This window comes from Uloborus diversus, chromosome 7 (genome assembly GCF_026930045.1).
Source record: "Uloborus diversus isolate 005 chromosome 7, Udiv.v.3.1, whole genome shotgun sequence".
Taxonomy (NCBI): Eukaryota; Metazoa; Arthropoda; class Arachnida; order Araneae; family Uloboridae; genus Uloborus; species Uloborus diversus.
In genome coordinates, this window is record NC_072737.1 from 12472308 (window position 1) to 12496629 (window position 24322).

A 24322-nucleotide genomic window follows, 5' to 3' on the forward strand; every position below is an offset into this window, starting at 1 on the left:
CATGTTAGTTAACGACTTGTTTTTATTTATTTGGCGGGTTATTTGATATTTTAATGACTAAACTTAATCATTCGGTGGATTTTCATTCACTTTAATAAAACTTTCAGTCTTTCTTAATTCCCTTTTTTTTTTTTGGCAGAAATGAAACATGAAATTTTAAATTACAGCAACACTGGTTTTGGCAACGTTGACATACAGATAAGCTTTGGTTACTTTGGCGAAGAATTTTAAAAATGCGCCAAGTGTTCCCCGTTATGCTAATTTCCACGAACTTTTGGAATGGCTTTCTCCGTTAGACTTTTGAAAATTCACCACGACCACGTTACCGCTTGGCGAACATTTCATATCTCTTGGTACGATTCGGCACAGAATGCTAAACGGTACCCTTTGAAAGGAAAAGAACTAGTTGCTCATTTTTTCTCCTTTATTGTGAATTTTGAAGCGTGTCGAGATAATGAAAGATCAGTGAACAACCGTCTCGTGCAGCATCATGTTGAGTACACCTCCCCTGGCAGCCATGTTGAAGACCACCTGCATCTCTTCTTCTTTGAGCTTACCCAGCAAAGTCAAGTGTCTAAACTTCTCCATATCGAGGTGTGCACGGGACGCCTCCTCCCAACCGACGTGGGAGTTGCACCGTTTCGCAGTATAGCCACAGAACTGGTCCGTCTGTCCTGGAAGCGGACAACCGCAAAGATCGTCTGGCTTTTTTGACTCTCTGTAGTGCAGAGGGCAGAGCACGCGCAGCTTCTTGCAGAAGTTCTGTTTGCCCATCCGGTGGTTGCAGAAAATGTTCCAGTCCTCGTCGTTCGAATTCGAAGTGGCCTGCAAGTGTCGATCTTCGCGCTTAAAGCAAGAATCGAAGTGTCTGATGGCGGTCTTGGTGGCTACCTCTATTCCACATATGAAGCAGTGCAACGTCGAGTCGTCATCACTCTCCGGAAGGCAAACCATTTTGTCGGGCGAATGTCTCGATTTACAGATTAAACTTTCTAGTTTGTTGATGTCTGTTTCAATGCCAACCAATCGCTTCTGTGTTTCTTGAATTTGCTTGCGTATGTCTATTAACTTTTTTCTATAAATGTCATCTGCTGCTGAAGGGTGCGCCTTCCACTGCTGAACCCTCAGCGGCAAAATTTCGAGGAGACGGTGTGTAGCAAGTTTTTTACCACAATCATCACTACAATATTTGGAATCTTGGCGAGCAGCCCTAGTGCATCCAGGTCCGTAACAGTGGAAGAGACAATTATTCTTCTTGCTTCTGTCTGATCGCGTTCTATTGCGCCCAGATTTTCTGTTGGTGACGCAACGCAGTGGAGATTTTGAAGGATTGATAGTACCTTCAGATTGGACAGTTACCTCAGACGGGATAGTAACTTCAGACTGGACAGCGACATCAGACAGATCAGCGACTTCAAACTGGTTAGAAACTACAGGTTGGACGACAACTTCAGACAGGACAGTGACTTCAGACTGTGCAGTGACTTCCGGCTGAACAGTGACTTCGGACTGTACAGTGCCTTCAGCCAGCACAGTACTTTTAGATTGAACAATGTTATCATCCAGTTGAATCGCGTTCACTTGTTTAACATCCAAGTGTTGGGAATTGTCTTCCAGCTTTTTTATAAGTTGCTTCTTTTTTTTCTTACAACGTTTTCGCTTACTACGTTTAGAGTTGTGCTTCTTGTACGTGATTTTCAAGTTCGGATGCTTTATTCTGCATAGGTCACAAAAAAATAAATCTATATTATCCGCTTCATCTGAATCTACATCTACGCATTCACCGTGAAACCATTCTCCGCAATTGTCACAAGCGATCATAAATCGACTGCAATCACTAGATCGGCATATGCAATACACCTCACTTTGTTTTACTTCAGACACCGACATAATATAATTAGAAAAACAGATATTTTACTTAAAGCAAATTAAATTCTTTCGCATAAAACAATATTAAACAATCAAACTACTCACAGCAATAAATTGCTTCGAAAGTCGTTGAGAGTAAAACTTTTAAAGAACAATTTCCATGTTGCCACTAGATCTATTTAAAAATCGCAATAAGTTCAACTATAATTTACGATAATTTAATCTAATATTCCATTTTCACCAAGGCTGAACTACATCCAGCAGTTCTACTGTAACTGGTACTATAACTTTTACGATCAAGTACAGGCTTGTTTTTACGTACTTAAAATATTACATGCTCCAAATATTAAATTGAGAATGACATTACATCAAAAATTTATATTTGGTGTGGATGTTTTATTTCTAACATTCGGCTATGTTACAGTTACGCGATCACTCTGTGAGATTTGCGATTCGCAACTCCAACGAACTATAGGGGGCACTGCAACTACCTTTAATGGCGGATGAAAAAGGTAAAACAAACGCATGCCGTAACGTAAAAAGTGCTTATACGCCAAGTAATTTTGCTTGTATGTATGATATTTTTGTTCCATTAAGGGACAAAACAATTTCTGTTGCTGAAAACAATCTAAGACACATCGATCGCGTTAATAAGTACTCATAACAAACTGCCTATGTTTACCAACAAACACAAGTGGAACGCAATGTTTTACCTTTTTCTGTAATTTTTTTAATCACCGGTAGCGTATTCGAGCGCTGGAGCTGCGAATAAATAATGGAGTAGGCGGATTATTTTACGTTTTTGATGGAAGTGTTGGTCATATTTAATCATAGAGTAAAGAAATTTACATTGAGAGGTCGATAGTAAAAAGGGGATGAAATTGAAGCCGGAATTATGGGATACATCGGTGCAAAAATGGGTGGAGCCATAATTTTACGTAGTCGCTTCGCGAGATAGGTGATCACTGAACTGGCCGATTAGTTTTGATTTTAATTGTAGAATTGATCGACTGTTCAACATTTATTTGGCCTGTTATGGCAATGATTAATTTAATGTTTTAAGGGGGGGGGGGGTGACCAAATTTATTTGGCGGAATTTTACATTTTAATTAAAGAAATTCTACAGTTGTCTTACCAACATTTTTAAAAAACGGAAACTGTTTTCTACAACTATTGTTCTGTTTAATTATTTATAAACTGCCTTTCTTTTTTCAATATTTTTTGGAACACGAAACGGTATTTTATCGTTATACTCACTACAAACGTTTAGATGGCACTTGGCGACTTTTGTTTATTTTCTTGGAGATCAAAAAATTGTCGTCGCGCGTCTGCTCCTGAAGCACCATCTGTTGAGGAACATTGTAACTAATTTTGAAAGTTTGTCTGTCTGAAAATTTACCGTTGTTCCAAGCATAATGCAACAAACGGTATATTTCTATCGATGCCCGTTTAGTTTTTATTGATTATTCAAATGTGTCAATCATTTCTGGAACACCTTGTATATAAAAATCAATATGCTATGCACATTCGCTCAAAAAACTTGGCTTATAAGCATAAAAATGCTCAGATTGTTCCAACACAGAATTAGTTGAATCTATTTCAGTTCTGAATCCAGTTGTTGAGTAATTAAAGGAAGGTTCTGGACATTTCAAGGATGTAACTGCAAGGACTGTAAGTTTATTTTATAGAATGACATTACCAGTGCTGCTGCTTTTGACCTATGTTTTTAACAAAAGCTTTCTATAAGCTGTGTTAAACTGTCAAGAAGTAGGGTTATTATTGAAACTTCCTTGAGATCTAATCATTAAGAAAATTAATTCTAAATGATCTTGGCTTAATTTAAGCATGGGTATATACTGGAGTAAGTTTTCAGAATTTAGGTATAACTCATACAATTGAACAGCACTTGTGATTATTGTATTTCTACGAACGCAACAAGTGAGTGGCAATACGTCGAACTGGGCACGAGACTCATGCAATCAATCTAACAATGGATTCACTTCATCAACCATCGAATCTATGCTGTGCTGCATTAGGAGCTCTATCGAATTGTTATCGAATTGTAGTATTTACTCAAAGTTAATTGTTTCTTATGTGTGCTAAATGTTAGTAATAAACGTGTTTCTTGTGCTACCTTGGAATTATCTAATCAATACGCGGAACTCGGACACTCACGTCACAACAGTAATGCAAATAATAAGTCCAAAAATCCTGTTTTTCGACTCGACTGGATAACGGTATTAACTGGCAAATCATATATTAAAATACGTAAACACTTTAAAACACTAATCAACTTACAGTTTTTTGTTGGAGAACATCTTTATCAGCCGGGGCCGTGGTAGCCTGATCGGTAGGGCATTGGACTCGGGGCCGGAGGGGCTCGGGTTCGATCCCCGCTGGTCGAAGACCCACCGTCGTCATTAAAGGGGACTGGGCGACGTTAAATATGCTCGTGGTCTCAATGTCCTCCAAGTGAAACGATACCTCTGGGGGTGCTAGTACCAGGTAGCTATTAGCTCTTGGACTAGTTCTAAATTCTCATTAACTGTTCGATCCGGTGATGGTGCTGCCATCTATCGGTATATAAAATAATGGAGGCAAGGCACTAGTATGCAGACCTCGACATAAAATACAGTTGAAGTCAGTTGTGACTCTTGAATAGAATAGAATCTTTATCAGCCAGGATCTCCAGAAATACACAGAGTAGGACTTTCAATGTTAGCTAATACGAAAAATAATCATTTAACACCTTCGTCCATCAACAAAACCCGTTAGATTTGTCCATTTCCGCATATAAACCGGATATTAGCCTTTCCGTATAATCGATGGTCAGCAGTATTACTGTGACTGAGAAATTTTTCTCCATCAAATTCAACAAGCTGTCTGATAGCCATTTCATCAAACATTTTTATCTTTACTAATAATAAAGCTGAAAGTCTCTCTGTCTGTTTGGATATCTGGATCTCTGTGACGCACATAGCGCCTAGACCGTTCGGCCGATTTTAATGAAATTTGGCACAAAGTTAGTTTGTAGCATGGGGGTGTGCACCTTGAAGCGATTTTTCGAAAATTCGATTTTGTTCTCTTTTCTATTCCAATTTTTAAGAACATTTTCCCGAACAAAATTATCATAAGATCGACGAGTAAGTTACCAAGTTATCATAACATGGAACCGTAACATGGTCAAGCCAATTGGCGAGAAATTTACAATACATTATTTGTAAATATAAAGGCGAGCCAAAAGACCTTTTAATTTTCTACATCGGGCAAAGCCGTGCGGGTACCGCGCTAGTGCTCAATAAAAGAGGATGCTTGAATAATCTGACTTTCGAGCTTTAAGCTTCCAAAGCTTCTTCATTGAATCCAGGATCAGCATTCGCGTTTGAATACCACTTACGGAGCGTTCTGGGATGTAGAAGACGGCAGTTAAACGAGTCTCTCACATAACTATAAGCTTGAATACCACTTACGGAGCGTTCTCGGATGTGGAAGATGGCAGTTAAACGAGTCTCTCATATAACTGTAAGCTTGAATACCACTTACGGAGCGTTGTGGGATGTGGAAAACGACAGTTAAATGAGTCGCTCACATAACTATAAGCTTTCGGAGAGTAAAAATGCAATGCTAGTGCGAATTTGCGCACTACTGGGCCATAGGCTTCATCTGAATAGTCTCCTTTAGCTTCTAAAAAAAGTCGATTAAGCAGATCTTCGTTGGATTCAACCGATGAAAACACAATCGATAAGTTTTCGTCTGTAATTAAATCTTTAGCTCTTATTTCGCTCAAAAGGCATCTTAAATTGCTGATTTTCTTACGTTGTCTTCGATTTATTTCCTGGAGAGTTCTTATTTTTCTCTTATATCGAGTTGCTTCTTTCTCCTCTGACTGCCTTTCTAATGCATCATTAGTAGGTGACGGAATTGACGAGTTTTCCTCAACAACTGGATTCCCAGCAGGCAGGGTTGGCCGAATTGGACCCAATTGGGTTGGACCCAATGGGTTTTTTTGAAAAAACCCACTTAAAAAAACCCATTATTTAACCCACTTTTGGATTTTTTTAAGCTTTCTGAGAAGTTTTTAAAAAAATAATTAATTTAAATACTTTCACAATTTAAACTTCTTTTTTATTTGTTCTTCACCACCACAGACAATGAACATAAAAAATGAACTTTGAACTTTAATAGTATTTCTTAACTCTTAACGGCATTAAAAAAATACTTCAAAGATTTTAAATAAATGTATTTAACTTTTTTCTTTAATTGGTCAATAAATAACTCAAATTGTACTGACCAAGTCCCGTCACATCTGATTTTCTCAATATTTGTAGATTGTGCAGAGGAAACTAATCTAGTTAAAAGGCTTTCATGTGAATTATTTTCTGCAACCCAACACGTCACAAATCTCGAATAAACACAAGGTATATTTTTGAGAAATAATCAGATTTTTCAAACGGTCGACAGAAAACAGAACAGGTACAGTATTTTCATTATCTTACGAAAAGTTAAGTATTTCTTACTCTGTACACAGAAATAGAAAAACAGGCAACATAAAATTCAAAGAAATGTTTTAATTAAGCTGGAATTTCGTAAAAAGGGATTTAAACTACTTGAGGTTCTACCGTAGTTTTGCATAACAAAATGAAATACAATAAAGTAAAATGCAAAGAAAAAAATGTAGTAATTAAAAACAAACAATAGATCTTATCACTCGAGAAGTAACTTTGCCTTAACTGTTGGTAATAATGAAAACTAAAAAAACCTCAAACTTCACCATTCTTGGGTTTTTTCGTTTTTTATACTTTTCTTCAGAAAACGCTAAATTTTAACTAGTTTTCCAGCTTTTTTTACCCGAAGACAATTTTTGCACTTTGTCCATATACTTACGCTACAATATGCTACAAGTACCCCACATTTTCCCTAAAAAAAGACAAAAAAACCCACATTTATTTTAAAAAACCACTCTTTAGTTGGGTTTTTTTTGGGTTTTATTTAAAAAAACCCAAAAAACCCTGGGTCCATGGGCTTTTTTGAAAAAACCCGGGTTTTTGCCAACCCTGCCAGCAGGTGCATTACATACTAGTGAGGAAACTGCATTTTCACTTGTAGTAGAATCCATTAGAACCACCATTGTTCTAGCAGTCGGTGGTTTACTCGTATTTACATGTACAACCTGTTAAACAACAAAAATATCAGTTAATTGTTTACTCATTCTAAATTTACACTGTTAAAAAATCAGGAAACTTTTATGGCAAATATTACTGAAAAATAGAGTGTTTACAGTACAGAAAAAATTTACAGTGTATTGTACCACAAAAAATAAACGATTGCGGCGCCAATCGATACACCACGTGACTTACAGTGCGAAGCAGATAACACCGTATTTCCTCCCACTCGATGTGTCCCAACTCGTAAGGTTGGCAACAAAGTCGCCAGCCAATCCGAAGGTCCCGAGATCGAACCTGCTGCTCCTATTTTGCGTGTTTGAACTCTCGTTTATTCTAGCGTAAAATTTTACAGTAAAATAAAATTTTTCGTAAAAATTGCTGGCAACATGGATGCCAGTAACTTTTGCCGTAAAATTTCAGAATTTTTTTTCATCAGTGTACCTGCAATATCATACAAAGCATTTGCAGCAAAAGCAGCAGTTTTTAAAGTTTATGAATAATGAAAGAAACAGCAGACGATTGAAGTGAGGTAGAACACATTAAGACTTTGCTCATTTAAATGCTCGCCAAAGTTAAGCTAGTCTCATTTACAAGCACGGAACCGATCATCCCCGCATGAAACTTAGCTTAGGGTTTGGGAAGACAGAGCGTAGTGCCAATTCGTCGTATACGCACACGAACTCACATTTACTCCAAATTTTCATTCGTTCTTAAAGAACCTTGATGTTTGTCTGGATGTCTGGGTTATAGTCGAACCACCCGCACTAAAACTCTGAACTCCAACAAGTTATTCAGAAATTTTACTTCACACAGTTTACTTTAAAGTGCCTATTTACCAGCCAATTTGCACTTCAGTAAGACACACGAATCGCTAAACAAAGACGGGTCATTTGTTGAAGATGGCTTCAATAAGTGCAACGTGTTTATGATGTAGGTTCAAATCAGTTGTTGAATAAGGCCATAAGTCCATAACTCCAGTCTAAACAATTCAGGTTCAAAATTGGAATGTAATAGACCGAATTGAATGATCCGGGTCAATGGTTTGAACACTAAAAAATTTGTGTAATTTTTGTTCATAAAATCGGTGGCAGCTTGGCTGCTTCCACTACACTGGAGTAACTTCTTTACTAATAAAAACTGAAAGTCTCTCCGTCTGGATGTCCGGAGGATGTCTGGATCTCTGTGACGCGCATAGCGCCTAGACCGTTCGGCCGATTTTCATGAAATTTGGCACAAAGTTAGTTTGCAGCATGGGGGTGTGCACCTCGAAGCGATTTTTCGAAAATTCGATGGGGTTCTTTTTCTATTCCAATTTTAAGAACAAAACTATCATAAGATGGACGAGTAAATTACGAAATTATCAAAACGTGGAACCGCAACATGGGTACAAGCCAATAGGCGAGAAAATTCACCACACATTATTTGTAAATATACAGGCGAACCAAAAGACCTTTTAATTTTTCTATTACAGGCAAAGCCGTGCGTGTACCACTAGTAAATGATATAACTGGGGTAAAGTTATACATCGCTCGTGGAAAGTTACACCATGGTAATGTAACTATAGAGTAACGTCTCACTCATTTCTGCGTATAAGGTTACACCAGAATTGTCTTTATGCTTACAGGAAAAATTGCTCGAAAGTTTACATATTAGCAAAAATTAAGCTTTCACCTGACTTTCTTGAACGATTTATGAAGTTCATGCCTTTTAACAACCAATTATTTTAATATACATTTTTATTGCACGAAGAGAAGAAATGACCTGAGTGGTGTCCGAACCCTCAACGCGAATCGCACAACCTGCAAAGCAAGCGATTTTACCACTCAGCTACCAGTGTCGGTTTACTTTAACCGCTAATAAGAGTTTTCCTGCTCTGCATCGATTCTGATCATAACGCATGCGTTTTGAGTTCTACTGAAACCATAGTGCAATGTTCTTCCAACGATTCGAGTTTTTAAAACAATGATGCTACACACTTCAGAATTTGTGTAACGTTACACCCATTAATGCTGGTAACCTTACGCATTTTTTTTTTTTACAGTGAATAAATACATCTGTTACTAATATACAGGGTGTTCCGTTTTAACCTGCAAGACCTTTATTTTCGCAACCGTTAGTCCTAGATGCATACTTCCAATTGCAAAAATGTTCAAAATCAGATGCGGAGTTAAGATATTGAAAGTTTGAAGTGAAAATAAAAATAAGTCAAAAATTACAAAATTTAACTTTTTATACGGGCCCCAGGTCCCCTAACTAAAACTCAGAGAAATAATATTCATTGAAAAATAATTCCAACACAAAAAGTTTGAAATTCGTACGACCAATATTCACCGAGATATAAAACGTAGCGTTTTGTGACTTACACCACTTTTCACTCTCCGTCAATAACACTTTTCGGGGGAAAATATAGCGGTTAAAAAGGATCTAAAATTATATGTGTGCATAGAGTGAGGTTTTTCAAATTGTTCGAAGTTTTGTCGTGAGTTTTTGCGTATTACGGCATAACATTTGCTTTTTTCTTCTTTTTTTTCTTTTTTTTTTGAATAGCAATAAAAAATATAAATACCTTTTTTTTCTTTCTTTGATGACCTGTCATTCTTCTGAAAGGGCGACAGGTTCGTATCTCATCTTCAGTATGGTCCCTTAAAACTGAACTGGGATATCTCCTGAATTTTGGTCGCACAAGTGTCAAGTTTTTTGTGTCAGTAAAAGTTTTCAATGGAGATTATTTCTCTAAATATTAGTTGGGGGACCTAGGGCCCGAATAAAAAGTTAAATTTTGCGTCTTTTGACTCATTTTTATTTTCCCTTCAAACTTTCAATGTCTTAACGCTGCATCTGATTTTGAACATTTTTGCAATTGGAAGTATACATTTAAGACTTACCGTTGCGAAAATAAAGGTCTTGCAGGTTAAAACGAAACACCCTGTATACTTAAGAGACCGTAGGAACCAATTGTCTTAGATTCTTGTATAATTTGATCACGAATGTAGATAAATAATTGCTTTGAATATTATGAAGAACTTCAAAATAAAAACAAATAAAAGATATTTTAAATGACTGATACAAAAACTAAGTATACTTAAAAAAATAATAGTTTAAAAACTAAAAAAACACGCTTTCGTAGCAAAATGAACTAAAAAGTGAAAAATAATCTTTGGATGATAGCAGTTGACCAATCACTTAATTTTAATGTAATACAAAAAACCGTGGGGTGCTGTCTATTTACATTTTTGCATGGACAACAAATGGAAGAAATTCAAGACAACTGATAAGAACCCCCCCCCCCCACGCTTTTTTTGTATTACATTAAAATTAAGTAATTGGTCAACTACTATCATCCAAAGATTATTTTTCACTTTTTAGCTCATTTTGCTACGAAAGCGCGTTTTTTTTAGTTTTTAAACTATTATTTTATTTTCTTCTTTTTAGTTTAACTTGTTTTACGAAAAAATATTCATTTCAACATTGTTCAAAATCTTTTATGTTCATAAAATTTGCCCAAAAAAAGCTAATCCGTCTCAGTCATCGATGTATGTGTGCTGAAATCATATCTACATTACTTTGAAAATTTGAGATGCATTTAAATAAAAGTTTTGTTTAACAATGGTCTAAAAGGCTCACCTAAATTTTGGCATAAAAATTAGTCAAAAACAATTATATTTCATGTTCTAATTGCCTTGGAACATTGGAACAAATTTTGTCTGATGCAGAAAAATTAAAGGTTTTTGTAGATATTTTTAAATAATTTTTGCGAGCATTTTTTAATGTATTTTTTAAAATTTTTCCTTTTTCACATTGTTGGATTCATGCCAAAATATTGATTAAAATTGGAGGAAACTAACAATTAAAAGAGTTAATTAATTAATTTGATTATAGAATATTGCATTGTCATCGGGTCTGCGGTCGCGTACCCAATTTCAAAAGAATCCGATCGCAGGAAGTGGGCGAAATTTGAGCTGCAAGATTCCGTTACAAGACAGATACATACATACATACATACATACAGGTGAAGCTAATAAAAGCGTGTTAAAAATGATGTAAAAGGTATAAAAAATGACACCTTTTGCTGAGGCACTGGCTGCCCTTTAAATACTGAAGGTACAACGTTCTTCTTAAGGTATACTCTAAGTGTGGACGTTCGGTCAAAATCTGAGTCTTCAAAATATTCTGAGCATAGGCAGCTGTATTTATTCGTTTCCCAATTATTTCTTCTTACTGCATGTATCCAAGCATCTCTTAAGTCCGGCTTCCCTCGGAAATCTTAAAATGTATTGAAGAATAGTTTGGCAAAAAAAATTGAAAAACAAAATATATGATAATGAAAAGTTTAAAACAAAAGAGACTAAATATTTTGATAAATAAAAATGATACACTACTTGTAGTTGTATATTCTAAAAACAACAATTTCAAAAATGACGAAAAAGCACTCAAATTAGAACATATCGCGAGTCAAAATGGCTCTGACTACGTTGTATTAAAATTTGAAACATTCAAATACTTATCAAATACTCAAATCAACATGTGTGTTCATTTTTGAGGTATTTGAGCTCATTTTTGAATACTGAAAAACTGAGTATTATGTACTCATTTTTGAGTATGAAATAATTCAGCCTACTATTTGAAAACATGGGTACTCATATTTGAAACTAAAGGTTTCAAGAAAATCTGAAAGCATGAATGTACTCATTTTTGAAAACTTCATTTTTCTCAGTGTAATAATTTATTGAGCAATCACGATTGCTTATTGTTCTCATTTGACTGTTTTGGCGTGCTATCATTTTATTTTCCTACCAGCACCCTCTGCCAGCACCACCATCGACCGGCTCCTCACGATGCTGCTCCTATAGCGAAAACCGTCTCCAGATTGCGTCCATATCCTACACACACGCATACAGACACGCGCATACAAACTCACACACCTACACACACACACACACACACACTCCTACATACACATACACACACTCCTACACACACATACACACACTCCTACACACACATACACACACTCCTACATACACATACACACACTCCTACACACACATACACACACACACGAACACATACGCGCGTACACACACAGCACTGCATACACAACATGCATACACACACCTGTACACACACAGCACTGCGTACACAACATACACACACACCCACACACATGCGCCTTCACAAACACACACGCACATACATACACACGCTCGTGATTGCGAAAAACAATTTGAATTCAAGATGCCAAAAATTCAAATTAATTTTTTTTTGAATTTATTTTAATTAATCCTGCTTTTTTCAAAAACAACACATATTTACTTGTGAAAAGTGATTCCAGGAATAGGCTTTCGACTTTGATTAGTACATCCCACTGCTACACACGCAGGCATGTCGAAAATGAAGGCAAAGCAAAATAGTCAATGAGAAATCTGGAATGAAAAAGTGGCTTTTCAACTCTTACTTTTAATGATCTCGTGTTATAATTATAACGTAAACATTCTTTCGATTCAAACCTTTTTATTTTATTGAAAAGGATTTAAATTGAAATATTTTAACTATGAAGAAAAAGTCGTCTGCTTTTATTTTACTAGTTTTCATGGAATTACTAGTGGTACCCACACGGCTTTGCACGTAATAGAAAAATTAAAAGGTCTTTTGGTTCGACTGTATATTTACAAATAATGTATGGTGAATTTTCTCGCCAATTGGCTTGTACCCATGTTACGGTTCCACGTTATGATAATTTCTAATTTACTCGTCCATCTTATGATAGTTTTGTTCTTAAAATTGGATTTGAAAAAGAACCACATCGAATTTCCGAAACATCGCTTCGAGGTGCACACCCCCATGGTACAAACTAACTTTGTGCCCAATTTCATGAAAATCAGCCGAACGGTCTAGGCGCTATGCGCGTCACAGAGATTCTGACAGACGGGGATCCGGACAGAAAGAGGAACATTCAGCTTTCTAATTAGTAAAGAAAAGATATTCAGTGAATGGTCCAGGAAAAAGGAGACATGACACTTGATTTTTAAAACTTAATATTCTGTCACCTTGCAATCTACCATTATCTTCAAAAATAAACGAACTTCTTGAATCTTAACCTGTTTTTCCTAAATAGTTTGATGACTCAGAAAATCAAGTGCAAAATCAAGTTTTTTTCTCTTTGTATTTTTACAGGGCAAAAAATATCTTTTTTGTTACATACTGCAATTTCAATAACCCTCCCTAGAAGCTATGGGAGGTACTGAAGACTGGCGGCGAGAACTGTAGATGGTGCCATTTCTTAATATATAAAAATGGAGTTTGGTAAATTTGTTCCCTAAGATCTCAGAAACTACCCGGCAGATTTGGCTGAAACTTTCACCGTTTGTTCTTTTTGGTACTGGGGAGGTTTGTAGACCAGTTCGAAAAAGATCCGATTGTTAGTTCCTTTTTTATTCTAATATGTCCAAATTTTCGCATAAATGCCCCAATATGACAGTGAAAAAAATACGTGCACATATTAAAATTATGTGCCCATCGAAAGCGCTTATTTCTCTGCTGAAGATGGCATCTGTTAGAAAGTTCTAAGCTGTATGAAAAACGAGATATGAGCTTTTTTTGTTCCATGTTCGAAGGCTCTCCTCAACCTAATTCATTATTTAGTGTATCATCTCAACTCTCAGTTGATAGCTAGAATTTTTGCGTTTCGTGTGACTGTTCGAGGCTTTTCTCAAGTCAAATCTTAAAGTAACGTTTTTTCACAAGATTGGCTGATAATAAATGGATTTGGCTGATTATTTTCCATTTAAATGGAACTTTAATGAAATTATTGTTATATTTTTATTATTTGTGAGATCAGACTCATGATCCAATCTACCAGTAGAAATCTCGCCAAACTCTTTGCAAAGATTTCAGTAGCTTATGCGAATACATTTGTGCAATTTTTTCAACTGCCGCTGTTAACAAAATATCGCCATTAAAGGCATCTTTAAAACTTTTTTCAAGATGTAAAATAATCCACCATAAACTAAATTAGGCAAATCCATTTAAGAGCACAAAAACATCCATAAATTTTTCTTTTTGCACATTTTCAAACAATCGCCAAATTTTACTACTCATTTTGGAAACATTTTGGATGAAAATGTTTAGCTCCATGTTATGGTGACTAGAAGTATCTCAGGATTTGGCGACAATATCTTTTTGACGAAAATTAGTAACAGACCGTTTTACAATTTTTGTTAGCCGGCCGAAGACATGGATTTTAGCTGTATTAATGAAGATTTTTACTATTAATTTTAATGTAATGGAGATTTTTAGATGAGCCATTATCGTTATTTCAGAATGGTTGATGCTGATGTTGATTTTGAGGGACTGACGTCGATATTCTAAGATGACGTTTCGAGAATTCATTGAAAAGGGAATTTTTTGAAGCTATTATGCTAATTCTGTTGGGGTTAAAAAAGGGTGTCTTCCCAGTTTAGCCGACATTTCGTCCCCCCCCCCCCCGTTTTCTTCTTTAATCATACCTTTTGATACATTAAAATATTAAAGGCGGGAGGAAGTTTGAAATGTCGGCAAAACTGGGGATAAACCAAAACCAAAAACAGAATGTTGATGTTATTTTGAAAATTTTTCTTATTCCGAAGGGAGGGGGGGATGACTACTTTCCTTATTCAGATACATATTTTTAGAGGGACTGTTAACGATATTTTAAAAGTGAAACCCTCATTCTAACTCAAATCTGAACGTTTTTTCCTCTTCATAAGTATTCAGGTTTTGAACGTTTTATGTGTTTAAAAGTATAGTAGCTTAGTCTTATTTAAAAATACTTGACACCGTATTGTTTTTCATAATATGCAGCAATATTGAAAATTATTTTAATGCCGCCTGGATTGGTATAAATTCAACGCTGAATGATACACTCAAATTGATATCAACCTTGCCAAAAATGTAATTATTTTCTTACACGTTCTGTTGTTGATATTTTCAAAATTTATGGAACTCGCTTCTTCGTAATAGCTTATGCGAATAGATTTGTGCAATTTTTTCAACTGTCGCTGTTTTTGAAGCCAATGTTTCTCAGCTTTCACCATGTAAACAAAATATCGCCATAAAAAGAATCTTTAAAACTTTTTTCAAGATGTAAAATAATCCACCATAAACTAAATTATGCAAATCCATTAAAGAGCACAAAAACTTCCATAATTTTTTCTTTTTTGCACATTTTCAAACAATCGCCAAATTTTACTACTCATTTTGGAAACATTTTGGATGAAAATGTTTAGCTCCATGTTATGGTGACTAGAAGTATCTCAAGATTTGGCGACAATATCTTTTTGACGAAAATTAGTAACAGACCGTTTTACAATTTTTGTTAGCCGGCCGAAGACGTGGATTTCAGCTGTATTAATGAAGATTTTTACTATTAATTTTAATGTAATGGAATGATAATAATATAATAATAATATAATGATAATCTATATATATATATATAAATGAATGTTGGTAAATTTGTTCCCTAAGATCTCAGAAACTACCCGGTAGATTTGGCTGAAACTTTCACCGTTTGTTCTTTTTGGTACTGAGGAGGTTTGTAGATCAGTTCGAAAAAAATCCGATTGATAGTTCCTTTTTTATTCTAATTTGTCCAAATTTTCGCATAAATGCCCCAATATGACGGTGAAAAAATACGTGCACATATTAAAATTATGTGTCCATCGAAAGCGCTTATTTTTCTGCTGAAGATGGCATCTGTTACAAAGTTCTAAGTTGTATGAAAAACGAGTTATTAGCTTTTTTTGTTCCATGTTCGAAAGCTTTCCTCAACCCAATTCATTATTTAGTGTATCATTTCAACTCCCAGTTCATAGTTAGAATTGTTGAATTTTTATGTGTTTCGTCTGACTGAGACTTTTCTCAAGTCAAATCTTAAAGTAACGTTTTTTCTTTTTTCCCCCAAGATTGGCTGAAAATAACTAGATTTGGTTGATTATTTTCCATTTAAACGGAACTTTAGTGTAACTAATGTTTTTTTTTAATTATTTGTGTTGATCGGATTTTTTAATCATTATCCAATCTAACAGCAGAAACCTCGCCAAAATTTATGCAGAAAGATTTCAGTAGCGAATGCATTTGGCAGTTTTTTCAACTGTCGCGGTTTTTGAAGTCAAAGACTACGTAATAATGTTTGTCAGCTTTCACCATGTAAACAAAATATCGTCAATCGAAGAATATTTAAAAACATTTTTTACTGTAAAATAATCCAGCAACTAAATTATGTAAATCCATAAACAGCACAAAAACTTCCATTAATGTGACTTTGTGCACAAATTCAAACCATCGCCAAATTTTACTACTTATTTTGGAAACATTTCGGTTGAAATTGTTTAGCGCCATTTTATGGTGACCAAAAGTATCTTAGCATATGGCGACAATATCTCTTTAACAAAAATTAGGGGGATATTTCGATAATTGGGAATTTGGCGCGGTCGTCTCATTTTTGGCGTAAATAATTTTATTTTGGTAACCCTGCTGATTAAAGTAACCCTATGTGAAAAGATATTTCCGATCTCTTTGTTTTGATTTGCAAAGAAAAATACCTCTCGCGCAGGCGCTGGAGCCAAAAATTAACGCCAATGAAGAAAGATAGCCAGATTCCCAATTATCGAAATATCCCCAAAATGAGTAACATACCGTTTTACAAAGTAAGGAGGGGAGCATTATCCAAGGTATCCCAAAACGATTCCCGCAAATTCGGCAACATTTTAAATCTCACCAAGAATCCACAATAATTAAAATTTTCCAAAATAACTAAAGCAAGTTTAAGGGGATCAGGAGCGCGTGGCTACATTTTTTTTAAACAGTTCGTTCTTCAATAGACATACAGAAAAGGTAAGACTCTATGTAAAAAAAAAATAAGTATTAACTGATAAATCTTTTTAAACATGTGAAGTTTAATTTCATATTTCGGAAATTCTTCAAATTTGTATATGCTTAAATTTTGTGTTTTCGTTTCTAAATGAGTACTATTTTGCTCTTTTTACTTATTGCTACTTTAGTTTTATGAGTAAAGAAGAATCTAGATTTTAAATCACGTCAAAAAGGTGTGTTTTAAGTTCTTTCACTTAAAACAGAAAACAAATGCAAGTAACGATTGTTTCTCATAATTATTGCTAACCCAGGCAACGCCGGGTATTTTTGCTAGTACTAATATAAGATAGCAGAGAGCAGTTGGAAAGATTCTTTCAAGTAGTATGCATGCAGCGTGAGTTTTTGTGCAAATATATGTTGTTGTTTTTTTTTTTTTTTTGACTGCGAACTTTTAAGATTTATGAGGAAACGCTTTTTTTTTTCATGTCCTTATGTTTAGTTAACACGTTAACTGACAACTACGAGATAACTCGTAGATTGCGTTATTTTCTAGGACCCCAACTACGAGTTATCTCGTACTTGTTTGTTTGCCATTTTTGTTCAGTTAGAAATAAACTCGGAATAGTGCTGATATCGACAAATGGCTTCTGGGAAACGAACAAAAAATCATTGCTGGATTGCACAAACTGAAAATTTACTAAAAAAAACGAACAAAAAATATATATCTGAAAATTAATTCCAATTCAAGAAAAAAATAATATTTTATTGTTTGTGGAATTTCTTAAAACAATCTTTCACACAAAGGGTTGGCTTCTTTTTACAGGTTGGACAGAAATAAAGCGTTTCTCGGAGTGTTTTTTTTTTTTTTTTTCGGTAGGTGGTTTAATTTTTTTTTGCTTTTTGATAATAACCAATGCACTATAATTAGAGTTTTTAATACTATAATGTGATTAAAACACATTGTCATTTTAGACCAGATTTTGGCTGGCAATTTGGAGTGAGCTGCTTCACTTTTCCAACTGTACCGCAATTTGGTGCAAGTCTGATTTCCACAGTACACACATGCCATAAGTAGGCTTGCCAGACGTCCCGGTTTGACCAGGACAGTCCCGGTTTTCAAAAAACATCCCGGGGTTCCGGCCGGTTTACTTCATGTCCTGAAAAAAGATAAATTTGATCACAGATGACCAAAAAGTCTAAAAATAACTAACTGGGAAGGATTATTTGTAACATTGACTTCAAAAATTAATACCGGATTCGCTCAGGGGTGATTGTGAGTTCATCAAAAAATACCTGAAAGTTTCAAAGCGAGAACGGGGGGTAATCTTTGGCCCCTATTACTTAAGTGTAACTTTGCCATAGTATTAAATAGTTCTGAGTCCAAATATTGTGTGCACATTTGATTAAATTTTTAATGGGTTACAAAGTTAATTTTGAGCTGGTGTTATACAAATTATCTTGACATTTGTCCATCTTAAGGGATAGGTGTCCATCTTAAGGCTCTTTCAGATATATTTGATTAGTATTGTATAATTTTAAAAGATTGCGGAGGTAGGGAGATAAAAGCATAACAAAAAAAAAAACATAATTCCGGTATTTTCGGACATAAAAATATCGGGAATACGTCCGAAAATACCGGAAATTCGGTAAAATACCGGAACACAATCACCCCTGGATTCGCTTGTGAGGATTTTTTCAACAAGATTACCACCCCCCCCCACCCCCCCAAAAAAAGGGTTTTCTAAAAAGGTGCTTGCCAATTAAAAGTATATGTAAATACTGTTCAATTTTTTATTCCTCATTCAAAGTGTTTCTTCTCACAAAAATAACTTGTAAATACAGTCGACGCTCATTATAACGACCATACATTATAAAGACCGTCCCATTATAACGACCAGTGGTAAAAGTCCCAACTTTGTTCCTATGAACACTTCGTTAATTTGCCTTCGTTATAACGACCGTTCTGTATCGTCCAATCCAATACAACGATCGAATTCAGCGGACGCTATATCTGGTGTTCTTTCCAATAAAACAAATTTGTAGCTTGAAATGACCTTGTTTATTGTTTACGGACATCTGCCTGAAGTTTTCAATGTATGTAATCCAACTTTGAGAGGGGGGGGGGGGGGGAATTACCATTCACCACAACTAATACAGAAGAAATAATGGGAGGAAAAATCGAGAAATTTACAGATTCCTAAATGTTTCTTTGAAAAAAAAAACACAATTTATCACATATATCTGAAACGGAAAATAATGTTTTGCAAAAATCACGTCTGCTAAAAAGGAAAACGTCTGTTTCTGGTTTTATCTTCAGAAAGTGTAGTGGTAGCAGATTTGTAAGTGTGTAACATTTTCCTTTCTATATTTTCTACTTTAAAAGTTCTTTAATATCCTGTCGTAGTATTTTGCACACGATTTTTCTAAAAATTCCTATGATGAAAATAATTTGGGCATTTAACTGGAATGTTTGAAAAATACCATTTTTTTTATGGAACAACGGGGTATGCATGATGACTGTGTATATTTTTTAAAATTATACTTCTTATAACGACCACTCGTTATAAAGACCTTTTTCTCTGGGACGGAGATGGTCGTTATATCGAGCGTCGACTGTACTGTCAGCCCCGCTTAATCAGGTAACGGATAAACGAATACCCCGCTTGTACGAATAAAACCTCCCGGAACAGAGTATTTCCCCATAGACGCAATGTTATAGATCCCCCCTTGATCGAATAATTTCCACCGGATAATCGAATAATATTAATCAGCTTTCGCAAGTATTTTTGCTGAGAAAATTTTTGAATAAATTAGAAAAATATAAGTAAGAACAATTGACGCAGTCGAAGAGGGGGAAAATTGAGTCAGAAAAAAAAGACCTTAATATTTAATTTTTCAAAAAAAAATGTACTGAAAAAAAGGTGCCAAAACAAAGATTTCATAACTCTAGTTGTAAGTTACTTTTTATAATAGTCATGCGTACTTGTAATATATATACTAATTATTAAACTATTTTGTTGCTTATTTAGCTTGTTTCAAAAACTTTTCCCCAATAACACTAATTATTCCCTTTATATAGCTACCGATTTATTATTATTATTAAGTTTTAAGACATATTGTCAATTTGGAACTTTTAAATAAAATTTCCCCGCATAATCGAATAATATTTCTTGGAAGCGACGATATTCCATTAAGTGGGGCCGACAGTACTATCATGCAAGAAGTAAAATTTTTAAATTTATCTGCGTGTGTCATTCCTTATTACCCTTGTTTTAGGTTAATCATTTGTCACCATTTACTCATAGCATAGAGAATGAACTGCCCTGCAAAATACTCTATAGAAAGCCAGCTAGGGTTGTGCACTCTTTGAAACACTCGCGATGCCGGGTTTGCATTCCGGCGTCCCGGTTGAACATTTCAGAAATCTGGCAAGCCTAGCCATAAGGACCCGTTTATAGGGTAGGCAACCATTCACAGCACAGCACAATCACACAAACAAAGGACAAGCACAAGAGAGAGAAAGTACATCCGTGCCCGAGCCGGGATTCAAGCTCGGGACCTCCCCATCGCAGTCAGACTACTTCTCTGACCACTAGACAGGGTGGGCGAAAGGCAAAGTGTTCGGGGTTGGCTTTCTGCCGGCAGAAACTAGTTTTTGCCGTGCCAGTGGCAGAAACTGGTTATAACCGGTAAAAACTGGCAAAAACTTAAATGTCTTTAATAACTCAAGTAATTAGTAAATGATTTGTTTAAGTAAACTAAAAAATTAAACATCATTTCATCATTTAAAAAAATAAAATCCCCTGCTAGTGCCCTTGATTTAGTTCAGAAAGGGAACTTTCCAATTGCAGAAGCTCGTAGTATTTGGATTAATTTAACAAAGGATAAAAAATCATACAGAAGTGCTTAGGAAAGAGGAGTGAGATACAGAATTGAACAGGCATTACTGAGTGTAATTTGCTCACTCATATGCTTCCTCTAAATAGTTTGTGATTGAAATTATTATGCAATGTGCTTCAAGAAGAAAGTGCCAGAATTTTACTTACCTAAATATTGTATCTAATGTCACAACTTTGCAAAACAAATTGGCCCCATTTCTCAAAACTTATTTTTCCAGTTAAATTTTTACCACAACCCCAGTTACTAGATGGTGGACCAGTTATACAATAGATGAAAGTTTCACGAACACTGCTTGCTCCTTGATGCATTATCTGCTAGCTCCTCTGTTTTAAGAATGTTCTAAAATTTCTCATTTGCGCATAATAAATTGAGAACCTATTTATATTTTTGAAACCACCTTTTTTAAGAGGCAATTGCAGGGTCCAAACAATGTAACATTTGATTTTGAATAGTGATAATTTTGTAATAAAATTACAGTACTGTGGTTAACAATCAATTATTTTTTACATGCATTTTCTGTTGTATATCAAGGATTAATTTTTCATTTTGTAAGTTTTTGTCAGTTTCTGCCGCAAAGTGGCAGAAAGTGGTTTTTGCCATGCCGGTTTTAACCGGTTTCTACCAGTGGTTTTAACCGTCTCGGCAGAAACTTGCCAACTCTGAAAGTGTTAAAAGCAATTTAACATTGATATCCGAAAAGCGGAGATATTAAGAAGTTACTTTTTGAAGCGCACCTTTTGTCACGCACGCTTTTACGTTACATATGATAGTGGCCATCTTTCTTGGGTGTAGTTAGTGTAAATATGAGCCTCTATTTAAAGAGTGCTCACAATTATGTCACCTCTTTTTTTTTTAAACAGCAAAAACTAGTGATGCAACTGTTGCATCTTTCGTGATTAAAACTTCTCTAAAGACACTCGGAGAGAGTTATGGGTGAAATGTGTTATGTGCCGAATCTGATTAGATTGTGCCGGGGCTGAAAAAGACTTATGTTTGCGATCTCTGCAAATATTTTTTTCCGTCTGAAATTTGCGTCAGCTAAACTGATATCAATGAGGCAAACTGATAAAGTCAAAATAAAGTTGACATGGTATTCAATTACCATTTGTGACACACAATTACATAGAAATTAATAGATAAAGGCCCCTCAAATTTCAAACGGACATTTTAATGCAAGTATTAAAGAGTAAGCAGCTTACACTAGTAAATTCGCCGAAAAAAGAGATATTTACAATTCTTACGGAAACAAAATAATTCAACACATACAACTATCAAAATACAAATTTAATAATTAATTCATAAAAATACCTTTTTGACACGACTTGTTACAAAAATACAAGTTTTTGAGCATGAATAGATTACAAGTGACTTTTGCTCTCAATGGCTCAAATAAATGCTATTACTACAAATGGTTCATTTGTTTTTAAAACGCTATGCATCCAAAAGTATTGTGCGTACAAAGATGAATATATAAAAATAACCACAAACTCATCAAGATTTGAACTTGTGTTAACCAGGTGGTAATACGAATACAGTATTTTAAAGCGGCGACAAAAGAATTTTTTTTTTTTGCAATATGCTTGATGTGGTAGCAGCAGTAGTGTTTTCGCAAAAGTGGTCTAAATCATTCAATAACTCAAAGTCTTGTGTTATTGACTTACGCCACTTTTGCTCTCAATGGCTAAATTGTTGTTCAGCAGCAGTGGTCGATTTACCATGTTGCAGTTACGAGGGGCCCCCACGAACATAATTGCCCCAAAAGGTATCCAAAACTGCACATCAAAAATGTTTTTTAAGTTGCGCAAAGGGGCTACAAAAACTATATGAATCCCCCACTGTTCAGCAGGATATGTAAATTGTGCCTATCACCTTAACATACAAATAAAAGCAATTACAGTTACAATTAACTAAACCCCTTGACAAAGAATGACATCTGGCAAGATATCGTAGATTTCATGTACATTCTATTACAGACACTTTGACCGCCTCCGAAGTGCCATACAGTTCAGGTTCCATAACAAACTTTAATTTCTCAGACACATGTCATACAATTCTTGTTCTATTAGACTCTTTGACATCTTTGAGATGTTATTTTATGTCAACGGGTTAAGAGTACAAGAAAAAGCATAAACAAATGGAGCATCAGGACAAAGTACAAATATACAAAAATCATTACATAAAACATCAGGGCAAACAAAATGATTTGCAGAAACTCATCAACTAGAACTTCAGGCAAAGATCGAAATACAAAGAATCATTAGATAAAACTGATGAACAAAGGACAAAATGCTGTGGCATCCTCAGATATGTGCCCGTTTTGAATGCCGCGAGTCCACTTCGTGAAAACAATCTCTTCAAGCAGCCGACTGAGCTCTGGGTTGACGGGACATAGACAGCCATTTCTTCTACGCCTTTGTGCCTTTGTTGGAATACCGCTTCTAAATAAAGGACTAGACTGTCTGGCACCACTTCGGACAGTTTTAAAATTGGGTGTGACGAGTTTGCCTGACAGCCCTGGACGGTGTCCGTCTTTGTCGTTGCCGAAAAACCGCAGACGGGGAGGTGTGCTCAATGTTAATGAGGCGCCGGTCGACCAACGAATCCGGGCCTTGGTTTCTTCTACAAAAACGACGTAGCAGTGTTCGTCACCAAGTTTCCACCAATGGGATATTTTAAGGGGGCTTAGTTGGCAAGCCCCGTGTCTTCGAAAAAGACCTCGATCCACACTTTTAGAAAGCAGATTGCTCTAGGACTTGAGAGAAACAGGTGCCCTTAGGCATTCTCCGGCTTCGTTGGAAACCGTGATTTTTTTTGAGACCACCACTGAGGCAACTGTGTTTGCCGGCATTTGTAACCCCATCAATGTAACGATTATTATTTTTTTTTCTGTAAATAAATTTTTTTTGTTAATTTTAAAAAGGGGTTTAGTCCTTCCTTGTTCGTGGTGTGACTTGATTTAATGAAAAGATTGGATTCGTTAATCTTTATTTCTGTGACTCACGACGTCACAATGCATAAAAACCATACGATGAAACATTTGATTACTGGATAAGAAGTACAACTCATTAGATGGAACACCTGAGCAAAAGGAAAATCTTTTTTTAAAAAAATCTATTCTATCATTTCTTCTCTTCATAAAAATTTAAATGCGACTTCAAATGCGAATTTAAAAGCCGTTTCTTGGTGAATGTCATCTCACATTTGCTGCAAGGAAAGAACTTTGGACCCGAATGAACTCGATCCTGATGCTTTTTTAAGTCTTGCTTCATAAAAAAAGCCTTCATGCAGTGTTTACAAGCAAAAGGCTTTACTCCTGTATGAGTAGCTGTATGTATGTGCCAACTTTTTTTGTCACCAAATCTTCTGTCACAGTATTCGCAACAGTGGGGTTTTTCCCCTGTATGTGTTCTCATGTGCAGATTTAATTGGTTTTTCGTTGCAAATGTCTTTCCACAGACCTCACAGGAATGAGGTTTCTCCCCCGTGTGATACCTCAAATGTCCAAACCAAGACCTTTTACAGCCAAATGCTTTCCCACA

At 35.5% G+C, this 24322-nt stretch overlaps 1 protein-coding gene across 1 annotated transcript; it reads right to left on the bottom strand.

Annotated features, from left to right (window-relative positions):
* Positions 1-462: 462 nt before the first annotated feature.
* LOC129226256 (CXXC-type zinc finger protein 1-like) lies at positions 463-1890 on the bottom strand. The gene has a single exon (XM_054860856.1). The coding sequence runs from the start codon at positions 1888-1890 to the stop codon at positions 463-465; it is 1428 nt and encodes a 475-aa protein (XP_054716831.1).
* Between the last annotated feature and the right edge of the window lie 22432 nt (positions 1891-24322).